The following is an 18720-nucleotide window of genomic DNA, read 5'->3' as shown; positions in this document are numbered from 1 at the left end:
GGTGTGATTTTTGGACCACCAGTTAATCTGACGTTGGGGGTCAGATTTGATTGGGACATAACATTTGACCCATATCTGTGGGCTTGGTGCAACCGAGTACACTGTAATATTTTTGTTGCTAAGTAACCCCAAAATACAGATTGAGTAACTGACAAGCATTGAAGTGCTGATTTACCTCCCCTCCTGACTTTATTCAATTAAGAAACTTTTTTTTTTTTTTCTAACGTACCCTGGACCAAATTTTTTCATTCATTTGCCCTTTCGTGTATGGGAGTGTCGAGCATGCAGCTCTCTAGCAGGCTATAAGTTAGAATAAAGTTGTTAATAATTAATTACAACTGACTTTTGTCCAGGGAAAAAAAGATTTCACGTCATTAATAATGAAAGATTGAATTGTTGCTCATAAATAAGGATTTATCTTTTATTTATCAAGGTATTTTTCTTCAAAAAAATAAAATAAAATCGCAAAAACAATCTGCCAAGCTCCCAAAACAAATAATACTTTGTTGTGAATGTATCAAACATTTCATGCATCAACAAATTCTGTACTGTGAATGAAATGAAAACTTCTAAAGATATCATCTTATCTAGATCCATGTCCTGTATGTAAGAATTTAATTTTAATTTTTTTTTTCTTTATGTATGGAGTAAGTGCATCAGTCTGCTCATACTTAGAGTTGACATCGGATCGAATTCAGGATGAATTTTGCTCATCCAAACCCGATCCTATCCAAAAAATTTTTTGATTTTTCATATCCGAACATGACATAATGTAAATCGTACCCGATCCGACCCGAAATTAATAAAATATTATTTTTTTAATAAAAAATATTATTTTTTAAATATAAAATATTATTTTTTAAATATAAATATTTAAAAATATCATTATATAAATATATATCTAATAAAAAATTAAATAATTAATTAAAAAAAATTTTATATAATATCGGGTCGAGTCGGGGACAGGTTTATTTTGATGAATAACTTGGAATTGTATAAGATCATTTTTAGTTTCATATGTTATATTTATCATTGGTTTTAGTCTTTTATTTTTATAAAATGATTTGATATTTAATAAGTTTAATTAATTAGTTATCATATATTGTAGTTATCGTATATTTAGGACGTCCATATCTAAGTTTTAGTTTCTCTCTTTGAATTAATGATTATGAATGCCTTTATTAATTTTAAAAAAATACATATTATTTTCTTGGGGACTATAGAGAATAATTGGATATAATTATATATAAATTACATTAAATGAAATAATATAAAATAAATACAAAATTTAACTCAATTAATTTACGTAATTATATATTTTTAAAAAATATTAACTAGCAAATTTATAATTCAAATTCTAACACTTACAATTTCTTCTTTTAATTCTCGGTATATAAAAAAATAATGAAGTATATAATTAGATATGTCAATGGGTAAGGTATGAGTAAGGTAAAGTATTTTTCATCCTTATTTTTAAATTTTTATAATATATACATCCCCGTACTCATATCTAATGGATATTTTAAATTTATTCCTACTTCTATCCTCATTGGTATTTAATAAGTATGGATAATTTTCATATCCATAACTTTAAAAAAGAAAACTAAAAACTAATTTTTTTTAAAAACTTTTTTTTTATTTTTATCTTGTATATTTAGGTAATTTTATAAATATATATTAATATATTTTTTTAATAAAAATATAATAATATTAATTTAAAATAATAATTTATATTATTTAAAAAATTTTATATACTAAATATGTATAAATATATATATGTAGGGTATGAGTCTAAGACGAGTGCTATATTACTCATTCCCATCCTTGTACCTAATAAAAATTTAAAATCATACACATACTCATTCTCACACACATAATATAATACCCTTCCACACCCTCATTCAGATAAAAAATCGAATTCTCTATTGAGCATGAGTAAAATTGATATTCTTACATATAATATTTCTTAAGCATGTATTAGAAAAAATAAAATAAAATAAATAAAATTTATTTATAATATGTCACCTTGTCAAATCTTGTCATATATATATATATATATATATGGATCAATAGCAAAACGAAAAATTCAGTAGAAGATTTAAGAGTTTGGAGACTAAGAAAAAATAATTAGGAAATGGAGAGAAAGAGGAGATAGAAGTGGTTTAAATGAGAAGGAGAGGCCCGTGAGAGATATTGTAACGTTTGAGAGGGAAGAGGCCAAACCAAACCATAATGGAGTGTGTTTACATATGATTCTATGAGATATAAAGCTTTGGGTTTTCAGTTTTCTGGTTTGGTCTCACGGGAATCCAGCCATCCCCCTCTCTCTCTCTCTCTCTCTACGACAATCACGTGTTCCTCTCTCACGTTTATTCGTATTCATGTATCAGTGATGTAGTTGTCTATCTGGACCGAACTGTTGACGGCATTCCACGTTTCTTCTCTTGCATACATTAAGCCTTTCCTTAAATCTCTTTGCTCTTTGGTCGGTTGTACTCACTGTTGGGTGGGTGCCCACTTCCCATCTTAACTGCCTGACCTTGCTGCTTCACTTTAAACCCTATATTCAACAAATTAACATTGATAAAACCATTGAGCCCTCGTTGCTATCTGGTAATTAATTGGCAAGGAGTATTAATTAAGAAGCCAGAAAATTATACCTAACCCATCTCAACAAAAGAAATAAAGCATATCAATGGTACTGTGCATGGACATAAAAATTATTATCTAATACATTGACGTTAGAGTTTTAAATTTCACAATTGTATATAATTGATAATTATGTTAATTTATTATTTTCTTAAATAGCGTGAACTCTTAAAATGTGCTGCTGGTATGTCATATTTTACACATATCACATGTGTTTTTGCACATATAGCATGACTCGCTGGCATTTATTTGATTTTGGGCAATTAAAAATTTCTAAACCCTTAAATTAAAGAAATCAAACTTGAATTTATAACAAAATCACAAATTAACTCTGCAAAGAAAAATATTTACATAATTCAAATCAACCAGAAAACTACTAACCTAGTTTTTCTTATCTCTTCTCGCCTTTTTATTCATTCGCGTAAGAACTTTCCATAATTTTTTCATTGATTTGAAAGAATGAAATCCTCACACAGAGACCATCTTTATCTATAAGAATCACAACCATCACAAATCTAATCATGTAATACCATCTTGCACCTAAAATATCCATAAGACAAAAGTATTAAAAAAAAAAAAAGCCATTACCCAGAATTCTAAAAAATCAAAACTAATTTAACTCCAAATTCAACATGAAATCAACAGCATCAACTATAAATTAAATACAGCAATAACAACATATTAAGCTTTATATCCTATATTCTGAGATCTGTTGTATGAAAAATCAAATAAGATAATCAAGTTAGTTTAAATCTTCTATAGTTTAAATCTTCTTGCACCACTCATTTATATCAATAACTACCTTTTCATCTAATTTCTTACTTATTATATCATTTTTTATTATGTGCATTCATATCTTTTATGGTTTAGCTCTAAATGTTTTAATCTCTTCTAGATCTAGCGACTCAATTCTTCTAACCGATACACAGCTAAGTTTACGTTTCATATGTTCAAACCATCACAAACGACCCTCTCTCATCTTTTTTTCAATTTGGATTATTCCTAATTTTTCTTGAATCTTTTCATTCTTTATTTTGTCTCTTTTAATCTTATCACGCATTCATTTAAACATCTTTTTCTCCACTATGTTCAATTTTTCTCACGTTGTTTATTAATAGCCCAACACTCAATTCCATATAGTAATGTAAGTTTTACAGTTTTTTTATGTAACTTCACTTTTAACTTTAAAAGCATTTTGCGATCATACAACATACCCACGTACTTCACCATCTCGCCCATCCCACTTGAATCTTATATTTCATATCTGCTTCTATCTCAGTATCACTCTAAATAAGTGATCCCAAATATTGAAACTAGCTACTCTTTAGTGCTCCCTCACTATCTAACTTAATCACACTAGTACCCATTTTCTTGTGACTAATAAACTTGCATTTTAAATATTCAATTTTAGATTTACTCAATTTAAAATCTTGAGATCCCAATATATTCCTCCATAATTCTAATTTCATATTAAGGGCATCACAAATTTCAACAACTAAGACTATATCGTTAGTAAATAATAATTATAAATTAAATGAATATTTAAATTTTATCAAATCCCTTTCAGATATTTGTATAAGTGAAAAAAATTATAAAAAAAGAGATTTTTGAGGGAAATTGGGAAAAAAAAAACTATGACTAAAAAAAGTGTATGGATGTTCATTTGGTCAGTTCGGTTAATTTCAAAATGAATTATTCAAAATCGAATTAACCGAATTATGTTTTTTTTACTTTTGTTAACCAAATTGAATTTATCAATTTTGAAAATTAACTGACCAAATTTAATTCGATTGATTTTGTTAATTTTTTTGGTTAACTGAATAATAAATATATTTAAGTTAAATTATATTTTAAACTCTTAATTTTTAATATTTTAAATAAATTAAATAAAATTATTCAATAAAATATTCAAATATTCAAGTATTACGTTAAAAACTCTAACAAATTATAAAATTAAATAATCCATTTCATGTATTTTTTATTTTTTATTAAGATTATATTATATTTTGATTAAAATTTGATTTATTTGATTTTTAAATCGAATTAACTGAAGATAAAAAAAGATTTAAAATCATTTTCGTTAATCAATTAAAATTAATTTAATAATTGATCGATTAATTGAATTAAATTGATTCGATTAATTAATTTAGTTAAAATCGAATTATGCACATCTTAAAAAAAAAAAAAAAAAGTATGAAAATAGAAAAGAAAAAAATAAAATGAAATGCATGCGCCTTTTCGAAGATATTCACTAAAAACCAATGGTTCTGAGTAACGGAGTCAGGAAATGAAAAAATATACATGTACGAAAGTAAAATGGCTGTCAGAGAGACGTGTTTTAGTGAGATCTTGACACCTATCAGTGTTAACAGATTTACTGACGCCTGTATTTCACTTTAATTCTTCTGTTATAGAAACTCCTTATCTTACATCATCCGAGAACGTTTGATTCTGATTTAAATAAAATAAAACATTTGATTCGCAAATAACAATCATTCAATCGAGCATTTAGCTTACAAAAGCAATATCAAAAAATCTTTTCTTTCTCTTTTCCAAGGGAAAACTGGATGATCTCTTGCTTCCCGAAAAAGTCTTCGACATCAAATAAAACTAAAACCAGACAAAATAATAAGAAGAGAATCTCTACTGTTAAAAGTGTTGTGTTTTGTGGAGAAACACTGAGACAGGTATGTAGAAAAGAGTATCCTTGCAGTTTTAAGGGGTGTTGATTATAGTCAGCGAGCGCAACACCTTTCCAGCCAATAACCATAAGATATCTATTTGGGCGATAAATTTTGAGCATATTCTAAAATTTTAAAGGTTTTATAATACTTACCCGTATCATTTATAGTTAAATAGTTGGATTTGTGATTTTAACTATAACCAAGTTGGTGCCTTCATCATTTTAATTTAATGATTAAGGTTTAGAAAGTTATATAAAGTGGGATTTTATTATCTACATCCTTTATCTCTTATAAAAAATTATAATTAAGTAGAAAAATATTTATATCAAAATTTTTAAGTGACGTTCATAAAATTTTTTTAATAAAATGATTAATAAAAATTTTAAATTGATAGATTAATAAAATTTAATAAAAATTAATTATATATAAAAAAATTATTAAAAGATAAAGCTTATTATCTAAAAATATTTATGTAAAAATATATATATTAAAATTTATTCAAAAATTACAAACTTGATACCGTAACAAGATTTTTTAACTAAAAATTTATATTTAATTGTTTTTAATAAAAAAAACTTCATGAATTTTAATGAAAAAACTTAATTTAAAATTTTCTCAATTAGGTATAGAATAAAAATCAGAGTTAATCAAAACATAGTAAAAGTGAAATTACTTATTTAGACAGATAATTTTAATTTTCTATAATTATCAAAATCCTCGTTTCCTTTTTAATAACTGTTCTTTCACCACCTTATAATTACTTTTCTTTCTAAGCTGGGAAGTTGTAATTGTTGCTGGAATTGTCATTTTCATATTAGACAACTTTTTTTCATCAAGGGCCTATATTTTGCGGCCGCCACATCTAACGGTTTCTCTCCCGTATTGCGCACTTGAGTAGACGTTGCCCTTTTCTATTTTAGCTGTACGATAATTTTAAAAATATAATATTAAAATAATATAAATAAAAAATATAAAAATAATATAATTTAAAATTTTTAAAAAATATAAATATGTTTAATAAAATTAAAAAATTATATTTTATTTTTTAATGTTAATATGAATTGTAATATATAATTTTTATATAAAATATAATATAAATATAATATTTTACATAATACAATAACATGAATTTTAAACTTTAATATATAGTATTATAAAACATGCAAGTATAAGGTCTATAAGTACTTTGAAATCAAAATGTTTTTTAAACCCTATTTTAGGTATGGCTTTTTCTTTAGAGTCCGTTTTTAAGCATTAATTAAGTTTTTTTTTTATTTGATAAATGGAATAAAAAATTATCATGTATTTTATTTTTTTATTGAATTTGTTTATATTTTAAAAATATGAAACATCTTACTTTTGAAAATTTTAAATTTTCACTAGATGTGATTTTTTTAATAGTTTTTTAAAAACTTAAGATGTAAAAAATAACCATATTATTAAGAAAAATTATTTTATTTATTATTAATAAAATTTTTAAATTTGACAAATAAAATTAATAGAACAATATGTATCATTTCCTATAAATTTTTGAACAAAATCATTAAATACTTGTGTAAAATAAACAATGTATCTTAAATTGAGTAAGAATTTTCGTAAATTAAGAGAGTGTTTGGTATAAGTTAATCAATAAAAAAGTTACAATGATTTGTATTGGTAATGTAATTACATCACTTTATTTGATAATAATTTAAAATTTTATGTGATAGTGATCTTAAATTACTAGGTTAATAAGATCTTTATTTTAAAAAGTGATCTGATTCTCATCTTAAAAGATGAAAAAATTTTATTATCATAAAAAAATAAACTATAATATTATTTTCAAAAACCGATTTTCTTATCACTTATTTAAAAAAAAAATTTGTTACAATTGAACAAATGTCTATTAATTAAAAAATATAATGAATTTTTTTAATAATTTTTTAAAAATTTATTTTAATCAAAATTGATTTATATTTTATAATTTTCTAAAAACTAATATTTAACTATTTTATAAAATGTAAATTCAATAAATATTTAATTTATGCTTTTCAAAAAAAAAATTTGGATATTTTTATGTACTATAATTTATTTTTTCATATAATATCAGGTATAATATTTTAAGATTAATAATTATTTATAATATTACATTAAATATAATAATCTAAAATTATTCACAATCAAATCATCTTAATATCTAATCATTATAATATTATCTTAATAATTTTAAAAATGATTTCAAATGTTAACTAAATATAGCATGCTATCATCATAATAAGTGTTTTTTCTGTGTCTTAATTAGAAGCAATTAGTGGAAATGTCTTATCAATTATGTCATTAATTAATCAATTAATTATATATTAAGGCAAAAAGAGAGCTGTATATGTATATTGTTGCTTTTTCAAGGACAAACCATTACAACCCAAGAGCATCACTTATTTTTTAAAAAAAAAAAGATCACTTATTTCTTTTTCTTTACGAGGAGATGAAACTATATATATTAGCTCGTAAATTATTTGAATTTAGCTCAAATAAAATTTAATTTTAATTTTACTATTATAAAATCAAATTTGAGTTTGTGCAATTTGATTTATCAAGTGAGTTAAATTTAAGTATTTTAATATTCAATTTAAATAATATACAAATTTATTAGAATTTTTTGTTGAAAATAGTAACTCAAATCACATAAGATATTTATTTGAGATTAATTAAATATTGCTTAATGGATAAAAAAACTTACAAGAGAAGAATTCTAAAAGGAAAAATATTCTTGATAGGTAAATTAGTATACTTATAAATAAGTAAAGTCTTTATAAGGTTAGGTACAAAAAAAAAAGATGAAAAAAAAATTATAGAATGCCATGGAATAAACACCCCATATGACTAAAGGAGATTAACATCTTTATAGGTGTGTATGTTAGAGTAGACTAGAAGAGACTGAAAGAGTTCACATAAGTATGGTGTATGGGTGTACATAAATATGTTTTTGATAATATATTAATGCACATAGGTGTGTATTTGTTTAGGTTAAAAATGCTCTATAAGACTAGAAGAAATTAAAAGGATCATAGGTATTGATTATGAGTATTTGATTTAATATTTGTTTGTAATTCTCTACAAATAGTAAATTTTTTTTCTTATTTGTGGAGAGAGATCAATTAAGCCAAACCACATTAAATTACTATTTCTTATGTAATTAATTAATTATTTGATCTCGTTTCTGCGGATTTGATGGCTTAAAGGCTTTTACTCTAACAAGTAGTATTAGAGTTGAAAGTTTGAAATATGAAAAAAGGTAAACACAGAATAACTCAATTCGAAATAATAGTTCGATTTCATATTTTAAGGATTGCGGATCAGTTTACATAAAAATTAAAGGCATATAAGAGAAAATAATTGTTACGAGACTTTCATTGTAGGTAGAGCTAAGCATATCTACTATAAACACTAATGATTGATGAAATTTGAGTCAAGATAGAGATTATTGGCAATAGTAACTCAAATCCCATAAGAGATTTGTTTGAGATTGATCAGATATTGCTTAATGGATAAGAAAACTTACAAAATAATAATGTTAAAAAGAAATAGATACTTGATAGGTAAGTTAGTATGCTTATAAATAGGTGAAGTCTTTATAAGATTAGGTATAAGAAAAAGATGTAAGAGAATTATAAGATTTTATGGGATAGACACCACATATGAATAGAGGAGTAACATCTTTATAGGTGTGTATGTTGGAATGGACTAGAGAAGACTAAAAGAGTCCACATAGATATAGTGCATGTGAGTGGACTAGAGAAGATTGAGAGGATCCATATATGTATGGTGCATGGGTGTACATGGGTATGTTTTTAATGGTGCATGAGTGCACATGGGTGTGTGATTGAAAGGGTCTATAAGAATTGATTATTGGTATTTGATTTGATGTTTATTTGTTTGTAATTTTCTACAACTAGTAGATCTTTTTTATCATCCGTGGACGTAGGTTAATTGAGTCAAATCACTTTAAATTGCTTTCTCTTGTATAATTTATTAATTATTTGATTTCACTTCTGCGGATTTGATGGTTTAAAGGCTTTTAACCTAATATTTTTATAATTTTATATTATTTTAATTAAAATTTATTATTTTATTTTTATATATATCAACTAGCTTTTTCAACCCTTGCACGGGATTTTGTATTCAATTTTTCATAATTTTAAATTTATTTTTTAATTAACTTTAATTTTTTATATTATCTTAATAAAAAATTACAAATTTTTATTGATCTAATATATAATCATACATTCATAAATGCTAAGATACAATTAAATGATAATCTACATATGATATATTATAAATGATATTGTTCATCTTAAAGAAATCTAAGTTTTTGTAAAATTTTAAGAATTATAAAAATCTTTTCTTTTTATGAAAAATTTTTCTTCAATTCATTTGTTAAACACTAAAAATTTTGCTACCACTTTTTTCTTGTTTAATAAAAAATCAAGAATCAATCTTTAAATAGTTAAAATTAATAATTGCTTTTATGATGATATATTGTTATGGATATATATATATATATATATATATATCATTTGATTAAATTATGAAAGACATTTTATGTTAGTAGAATATTCCTAAACTATTGAATCATAATATTTTATAATTTTTTTAATAATATATATATATATCTATTTCATTGAACAACAAATCACAATTATTGATTTGGTCATAACCATTTGCTTTTTATTAATTCTTATTTTTGACATACTTTAAGTAATTATTACACAAATATATTTACCTAATAATTATTTCTATGTCAATAAAATAAAGTTATTTTTTCTAGATAAAAGAGAAACAATGATTTTTTATGTTATACTTAAAAACATACCATTTTTAAATAATATTTATTTTTAATCATTTTTAATATAATTGATAGAGTATTTATGGTGAGTCAGATATGATAGTGATCATCATTTTTCTTATACCATCCATTGTAGACAAAGAAAATCAATAATAAAAAAGCACTACAAAAAAAATAGAGAATATAAGTTTACATATTAATTTGTCAAGATTAAAAATATACAATAATAAGACCAAATATGTTAACAAATTAACATAGAATTAAAACATTAAAGAAATGAATAAAACAAAAATATATATAATATGAAAAGTTAATTATAATCAATCTAAATCAAATTTAAAAAAAGTAATGGACTAAAGAAAAACAAATAAATTAACTAAATTATAATATAAAAATATTTGAATTAAAACATAAATAAAACATTATATTTGTTCCTAAAAACAAAAAAAGATTTTTATCTAACTTCTTGAGCCACATTCAAATGTCTCATCTTTTCATATAAAGATACAAAATCTTATTACTTTAGTAATACATGCTGTATAGTCAATAATTTATTAACTTAGAGTCAACCACGATATAAGTTCTAAATAAATCCTAATACTTGGTTGTTAGGGACATTTAATGGTAAAAAAGATATAGTAATCTTTTTTCATATTAAAAGCCTTCAACAGGCAATCAATGGTAATTTTGACATTTGTGCTGACTTAACATGTCAGGTCAGTTTAACATATTTAGTGCTACATTAGTTTGATACTATTCTTATTGTCCCATAATGGTCTCTTATCGCTTATCTATAAATATAAAGGTCTAGGCACCATTAAAGTAAGTTCATTTTACTCCTAATTCTCTTTATTACTCTTCTTTTAACCTCATCTATTTTGATTTACGCATCGAAATGCAAACGTAAAGAATACTTCCTATCTTTGTCTCTAACCGTCATTTTTTTTTATCTATCAAGAGTACATTTAGATTGGAGTTCAGCACAAATATTTGGTATGCCCAGCAGGGTCCTCTTTTTTTACTCACTAGCCGAGCTCGAAACAATGCCACCAAGAAAAAGAACCTTAAAGGAAAGAAAGACGGTTGTCCCAACTGGAATAAAAATGCATAATAACCAACACTCCGAACGACCTCCCTCAAGTAATAAAACATAAGTCCTACGTTGACCAAACAAACTCCAGCACTAATTTTGGATCATTTTGAGCAATTCTCCTTATTACTCTTCTTTCGATCTCACCATTCTGATTTGATCGTCGGAGTGCACATGCAAGAAATATTTTTTGCCTTCGCCTTTAACCATCATTCTCTTCTATCTTTTCAAGAGTATCCTGAGATTGAAACTCGACACAAATATTTGACGCGTCAGGTAAAGGCCTTTTTTTCCACTCATTAGCCTAGTACGAAACAATATCAATAAGAAAAAAAACTTTAAAAGAAGGAAATAGATCATCCGAGTTGGAACAAAAATGCACAATAACCAACACTCAGAATGACCTCCCCTAAGTAATTAACCACAAGTCCTATGTTGACCAGACAAACTCCAACACTAATTTCATATCATCCCGAGCAATTAATACCTCGACAACTTTCAAATCGGTTATGCATCTAACCCAAGACATACATATAAAATTAGACCCTCATTAGGTCGAACACGACTTAAAGTTACTTATCTTTCGATTTTGATCTCCTCTATGATGTTGGCTACAATGAATCAAATTTATCTTTTTTTACCTATCTGTCTTGCATATAATGTATCAATTGTATATCCAATAGTCTAATACTCAAACTACTTGAAGGAGGGGTAGAATGTTGAAGGCATTTTAGTGGTTAAAAGGGTATAATAATCTTTTTTTCGTGTTAGAAGCCTTCAACAAACAACCAAAAATAATTTTTACATTTGTGCCGACCTAACATATTAGGTTGGTTTGATACATTCAGTGCCACATTAGCTTGGTACTGTTCTTATTGTCCTCTAATGGTCTCTTATCGCTTATCTATAAATATGAAAGTCCAGGCATCATTAAGACAAGTTCATTCTACTCATAATTCTCCTTATTACTCTCATTTCAGCCTTACATATTCTAACTTACACATCGAAATATAAACATAGGAAACACTCCTTACCTTTGCCTCTAACTGTTATTCTCTTCTGTCTTTTCGGAAGTATCATTAGATCGAAAATCAGCACAAACACTAGTCAATTCAAATTCTAGTTTTTTTTTTTTTTTGCTTAATTATTAATTTCAATATAAATCATATTTGGAAAAGTAATAAAGATAGAAAATAGACTTACTTGTTCATGAGTATAACGTGACTTTCACTTATTTTTAGCTTTTGTTGTTAAAATCAATAAATCATAATTGTCAAATAAAATAAATTATCTTCTTCAATTTCTAATTCTAATAATAACAAACAAAAAAATCTTGACTTGAATAGGATGGTCTCCCTTGTACTTTTTATTTTCATTCTCAAATTCTAATTTCAATAAATAATAATTTATTAAGCACACAGACACAGACACAGACACACACACATATATATATAGAACGATGATTAAATTGACAATATGATAAATTAAGATTTAATATTTTTTAATTTAAAATTTATGCTAAATTTTCAATTTTTGATAATTTTTATTTGAATTTAAATAATTGTCTAAAAATATTAAATTTAAATAATTTATTAAATAAAATTATTTGGTAGAAAATAAATTTTTATTAAGTATATATATTTAGAACTGTGGTTAAATTTAAAAAGAAAAAATAAATTACGATTTAATATATGTAAATTCAAAATTTATGCAAAATTTTCAATCTCAAGTAGATTTTGATTTGAATTTAAATAATTATTCAAAATATTAAATTTAAATAATTTATTAAAGAAATTTATTAGGTAAATAAAATAATATAAATATTATTTTATGTGTCATTAAAAGAGATTATCTATTTACATATCCACGTAAGCAATTTTTATCATGTAATCTTTTATGTTGTAATATAATATATTTGAATTCAAAACTTATGCAAAATTTTTAATCCTAGATAGATTTAAATTTAAATTTAAATAATTATTCAAAATATTAAATTTAACTAATTTATGAAAAAATTATTTAATAAATAACATAATATAAGCATTATCTTATATATCAATAAAAAAGACTATCTATTTAGATATCCACATAAATAATTTTTATCATATAATCTTATATGTTATAATATAATATATATTAAATTCGAGCTTGAAGTGGAGTATAAGAATTAATGCCATTTTTAATCAATAAACAGGTTTCATCTAAGAAATTCAAGCAGTTTAATCTTTATTTCAAATCATATTCAAATTTAAAAATTACAATTTAATCGAGTTCAAATTAAATTTTAAATAATAAATTTTTAATAAAATTTAATTTTAAAAGTTTTACTATATCGGCTCAATTCAACATAATGTTCTTATTTTTGCTCGTCACTTTTTGAGAGGTGTCCTAATTAATTAAAACTAAAGATTATGGTCCCAAAAATCCCAGTTAGTATTGGCGATTAATTAGCAGCAATAAATTGAGGAAGAGGAAAAAGGGATATTACATGGCGAGGAATAGACGAGGGATAGCAGTGCTCATGGCAGAGACCCACTGCTACTGTTTCCTCTTTTTTCTGACTCAATCCTACAGCTCTACTAATACCACTTCTGCTAGTACTAATACCACTTCTGCCAGTAGTGCTTCTGCCATTGTTTCTTTTTCACTTGTAACTATGGAACTCTCTCTCTCTCTCTCTCTCTCTCTCTCTCTCTCTCTCTCTCTCTCTCTCATATATATATATATATATTCTGTAAGACCACATATCCAGTTTTTCATGCATACATTCATGGACCATGACTGTGTACAATATTTATTTATTTGCATCACATCTTAAAAGATTATTATGAGTTTCTATTTTCACCTTTTTATTTAATTTAATTTCCATCCTATTAAAAACATGTTGAATTCATCTCAATTTTAGTAGTATTGCATAAATGAGAAATTTATATAGTTATTATTTTTTTTTTGTAAAAGGTGCGTGATTGAATATAAAAAAAAAGTAGCTAGTATGATACCTTGACCTTCCAATACAGTTGTTTCACCTGACTTAATAATTTATTTCTAGTCTATGTTACATAAGCATTATTGTTGCTCTTTGTGGAAATTTCACACGTTGGTATATGTTACATAAGCAATTAGAAACCAATAAATTTGATGTTAAATTAATTGGATTATAGAAGCATTTTCCTAGAAAGAAAATAGATTTTTACCAAGAAATAAATGACGAATTAAGAGCTAGGGGAGAAAATTATATTGTAAATCGCTTTCCATTTTAGTAATAAATGATTTTTTTATATTAAAAAAAATAAGAAGAAACCTTTTTATACAATGAGAATGAGAAGAATCAAACCCAACTATTTAATTTATATAAACATTAATATTGAAGTGCTTAACGGGAAAGAATCAATTTGAATTAAAATTTTCTTGCCAAAGAAAAAAATAATTTTTTTTTTGTGAGATGTAATGGGTACAAGATAAAAGATTAAATGTAATAGTAAATAATTTCAAGATGTGTTGTAAAAATTATATTTTTAGGACTTATTTTGTCTTTATTAATTATATTATGAAATAAGGATTAAACCGAATAATCTTATTACAATGTAGCTTTGTTTGATAATACTTTACATCTGTGAAATAAAACGTCTAAATACCTTTGATAAAGAATAAAAATTTCTTTTTTAATCACATTATTTTTAACAAATTAGCAATATTTAAGCTACTTATTCTTAATTTGAGAATAAAGGAAAAGAAATATAATAAGTTCTAGTATGAAATTGTTGAAGTTATTATACGAAATAATTTTTTATATCTCTGTTCACAAAGAATTAAGAAACAACCCCTTAAAAATCGTTTTGAAGTACTGATGGTTTGCCCACTCTTTTTTCTAGGGAGATCTATCTTTTTTTTTTTTTTTTCCTGATTTCCTCTCTCTCTTCTCTTTCATGTAACTTTATTTATTCCACCAGATCTGCCTCAAACAAAACCCAGCTTATATATAAAAAAATAATTTCTATATCCCCAAAGCCTTCTTTGATGAATATCACAAGACCCGATCGTCAACTCCATTCTCTCTCTTTCGCTATCTATCCCATGCATGAATCCAATCAATTGAGTATCTTTGCGTCTGCAAAAGGAAACTGAAAAAAAAAAAAAAAAACCTTGAAACAAACCCACAGTTTCAATTTTCAAGTTGTTTCTCTGGTATTGTCTTTCCACGATGTCTCCTGATAATCCTCCTGTAAAACCAGCTACTAAAGAAGAAAACCAAAACAGTGGTAACCGGAAAACAGGCTCAACAAGGCCACAAGAGCAAGCCCCAAAGTGTCCAAGATGTGATTCTCCCAACACGAAATTCTGTTACTACAACAACTACAGTCTCACTCAACCAAGGCATTTTTGCAAGACTTGTCGTAGGTACTGGACTAAAGGTGGGGCTTTGCGTAACGTGCCAATCGGTGGAGGTTGCCGCAAGAACAAGAAGATAAAATCATCTTCCAGGCTGTCAGGTGACTCAAAAGACTCCACCTCATCCTCAGAGATGGGTGGATTGAACTTGTTTCACGGCCTTTCTCCAGCCATGGATTTTCAGCTTGGTGGATTGTCATTTCCTAGGCTTAATCCATCACCAGCTGGTATTTACAACCACTTTGCTTCATATGGAGACAGTACTAGCCCTTCTTTCAGTCTTGATCCATCCGGTAGCTCTAGTTCTTTGATGGGGTTTAGTAATTATCCATTATCTTTAGTTACTAGTGGCCTTAGTGGTGCAACTCAGGAGATGGGTTCCTTGAATGTTAATAGTAGCCTTGCTTCTTCAATTGAGTCTTTAAGTTCCATAAACCAAGATTTACATTGGAAGTTGCAGCAGCAAAGATTAGCTATGCTTTTTGGTGGAGAGAATAAAAAGGAAAATAGCACTAGTGTTTCTTCAGTTCCACTTGAGAACCAAGCACAAAAGCCACAACCCAGTTTGTTCCAGAATCTGGAGGCCTCAAAACCAGAAATTTCAGCTGTTGGGAATCCAAGAAAAGGCACAAGCAATGAAACCTCTATGGAATGGTTCTTTGGGAATTCTCATGCACCGGTAATTCCAACTCCAACCACTAGCAGCAATGGCAATGATAATACAAGCAACTGGAATGGGGTTCAAGCATGGAATGATTTGCATCAGTACAGCACGTTGCCCTAAAAAGAGAAGGATCAAAAAGGTAGAGAGACCTTAAAAGAAGGAAAAAAGAAAAAAGAAAATAGGGAAAGAGTTAATATATTTTCTAAAAACCCTTTTAGGTAATTGCTTGTTTAAAATGTTTTATTGGGTTCAGATATCAACATGTAAACGTTGGAGGTTAAAAAAAAAATAGTGTTTTTTCTTATTATTTATTCTAGTAAGATGTTGAACATTAGTCACTTTATAATTTGTGTTCTTTCTATTTCTACGAATTTGGCGTTTGATATTTACCTTTTGATGATTGTGCTTTTTTTTTTTTTTTTTGCATATTTCTACAAAGATATATTACATGCAGGAGCAAGCAGCTGGATTCCTGCTGTCAATGAAAGGGCCTAAAATTTAGGTGAAAGTGAAAGCTGTAGCTGGCTCTACTATGTCTATATATCAAAGGAATATAATCAGGGAAATATGAAAACATAGCATTTGTTCTTAGATACACTGATCAATATCTCCATAGATATCTTCTTCTTTTTTTGGGGGAAGCTGTTTGTTTTGAAAACTTTGATATGCCTTACAAATTTATCTTCCTTGCTCAATATGATCTGTGATGGGATTTTGGACTATTATTAAATGCGATTGAATGGCGTATCTTTGATTTGTTTTATGTTGAGTACTCAGTGTCCCAATCTCTCCTACCAGGGAACTGAGTCTCAGGCTCCTCAGGCTTGTCACCATATATATGAAACACCATGGCCGCAGAAGTAGCTGGCGTAGCCCAGCTTCCTCGCCTAGCCTTGCAGTGTTAAGCCGGGCCCTGTTTCCTGTTTCTCACAGACTCTCTCTCTCACAATGCCTAGGGCTCTTCTTAATAATTAGTTGCAGAAATGTGGTGTGATTTGGTAGTGTCTGAAAAAGTAGAGGTTTGAAACTCTATTGAATGAAAGACTGTCAACGTTTGAATTGAGAGAGAAATAGTGAAAGGGGGCATCTAAAGCTTAGGGTTCGTTTCTTTCTGTCGCAAAAATGTTGTGTTTAGCTTTTTAGGGTCTTGGGGGGTGAGCCCCCTCCCCCCCCCTCCGTGCTAATTGCCACTGATCAACAATCACTTTGTGATTCGGTTTGTGACTGGTGCGACTAAGAAATAAAGCTTTGCTTTTTCCCTTCTTTTCCCTTCTTTTCCCTTTGCTTTGCCTCAACTTTATTAATTACTTTCACTATTTACATGAAAAAAATTTTGGTCCCACCACAATCTTGCGATTGCAAAAGATATTAGCCTTAAACCTCCTCCATTTTCCCCAAGTTTTAGGGAATGTTAAAGTTATTGGGGTGGAAATAATTTTTATCTATTTTTTTATATTTAAATCTTGAATAAAACAATGTTGATCTCAATCCCATTTATTGCTTTTTCATTGTGCATGCAATGGCTAGCTTGTTGCATATATAATCACAATCATTCTCATCATGATTTTCACATAGCAGTAAATGAATCAACTACTTTTTACATCCAAATCATTAAGCTTTGTCCTCATGCATTAATCAAGTAGCTAGGAGAACATTTTTGACCACTAGTTTTCTTTCTTTCTTTTTGGTTTCATTAAATTAACGTATAGACTATAGGGAGTCCTAGCTTTCTTTTTATTTCCAAGCCTGAAAATAATTAATAGAACTCATGGATTTTAATTACTACTTCTTCCATATGTTCAACATTCCTCTTCTAGTTCTACTTGAAGACAAAAGTAAAATAACAATTATTGAATCCAATGAAATCCAATCCATATCTCTTTGAACAAATTATATGCTGGTTCCTTGGTGATTTAATTCAATAATATTTTGTATGAATGTAATATTATTTTATTATGATTGTAACTAAAGTGTAATTCCATAAGAAAATATTGTATTGTTTTCTACCCTTTTCTTTTGGCCTACATCACCGTATAAAGCTCAACAACAAAGTAATTACATCTTCCAACCTTGAAACCCTCCTTTGGCACTGACTGATCTATGCCTTTTGTCCACTTTTTTTTAACATTATATGTACAACATTCTATAGGCTTATGTTAACCTAAACAAGGCCATGATTTCCCCACCAAAAACTCCTTATTTTGCCTTTGCCAAAGGTCCCCCACTCCCTCCTTTTAACATCATGTTCCTGCTTTTCCCTACCAATATTTCCTCATATGCACAAAAGTTTTTTGCAATCATTTACCCACTTGTTTTATTCTTCTGATTTTCTTTTTTTAATGGACATAGTAATAATAATCAGATAATTAACTAATATATATGGTACTATATATGTTTTAACTTGTGGTATTGAGACAGA

At 26.7% G+C, this 18720-nt stretch overlaps 1 protein-coding gene across 1 annotated transcript; it reads left to right on the top strand.

Moving 5' to 3' along the window:
• The first annotated feature begins 15201 nt into the window (after positions 1-15201).
• LOC111300694 (dof zinc finger protein DOF5.7-like) lies at positions 15202-17529 on the top strand. Its single transcript, XM_089747852.1, has 2 exons — positions 15202-16440; positions 16741-17529. The coding sequence occupies exon 1, from the start codon at positions 15450-15452 to the stop codon at positions 16419-16421; it is 972 nt and encodes a 323-aa protein (XP_089603978.1). The 5' UTR covers positions 15202-15449; the 3' UTR covers positions 16422-16440; positions 16741-17529.
• The last annotated feature ends 1191 nt before the right edge of the window (positions 17530-18720 follow it).

The sequence above is a fragment of the Durio zibethinus genome, chromosome 18, assembly GCF_047325235.1.
Source record: "Durio zibethinus cultivar Kanyao isolate XHJ-2024 chromosome 18, ASM4732523v1, whole genome shotgun sequence".
NCBI classification, from domain to species: domain Eukaryota; kingdom Viridiplantae; phylum Streptophyta; class Magnoliopsida; order Malvales; family Malvaceae; genus Durio; species Durio zibethinus.
The sequence above is the reverse complement of the archived record's forward strand: the minus strand, read 5'-3'. Positions and strand labels throughout refer to the sequence as shown.

Excerpts from the sequence above, each read along its gene's own strand:
- LOC111300694 (XM_089747852.1), top strand. The coding sequence starts at position 15,450 with ATGTCTCCTGATAATCCTCCTGTAAAACCAGCTACTAAAGAAGAAAAC.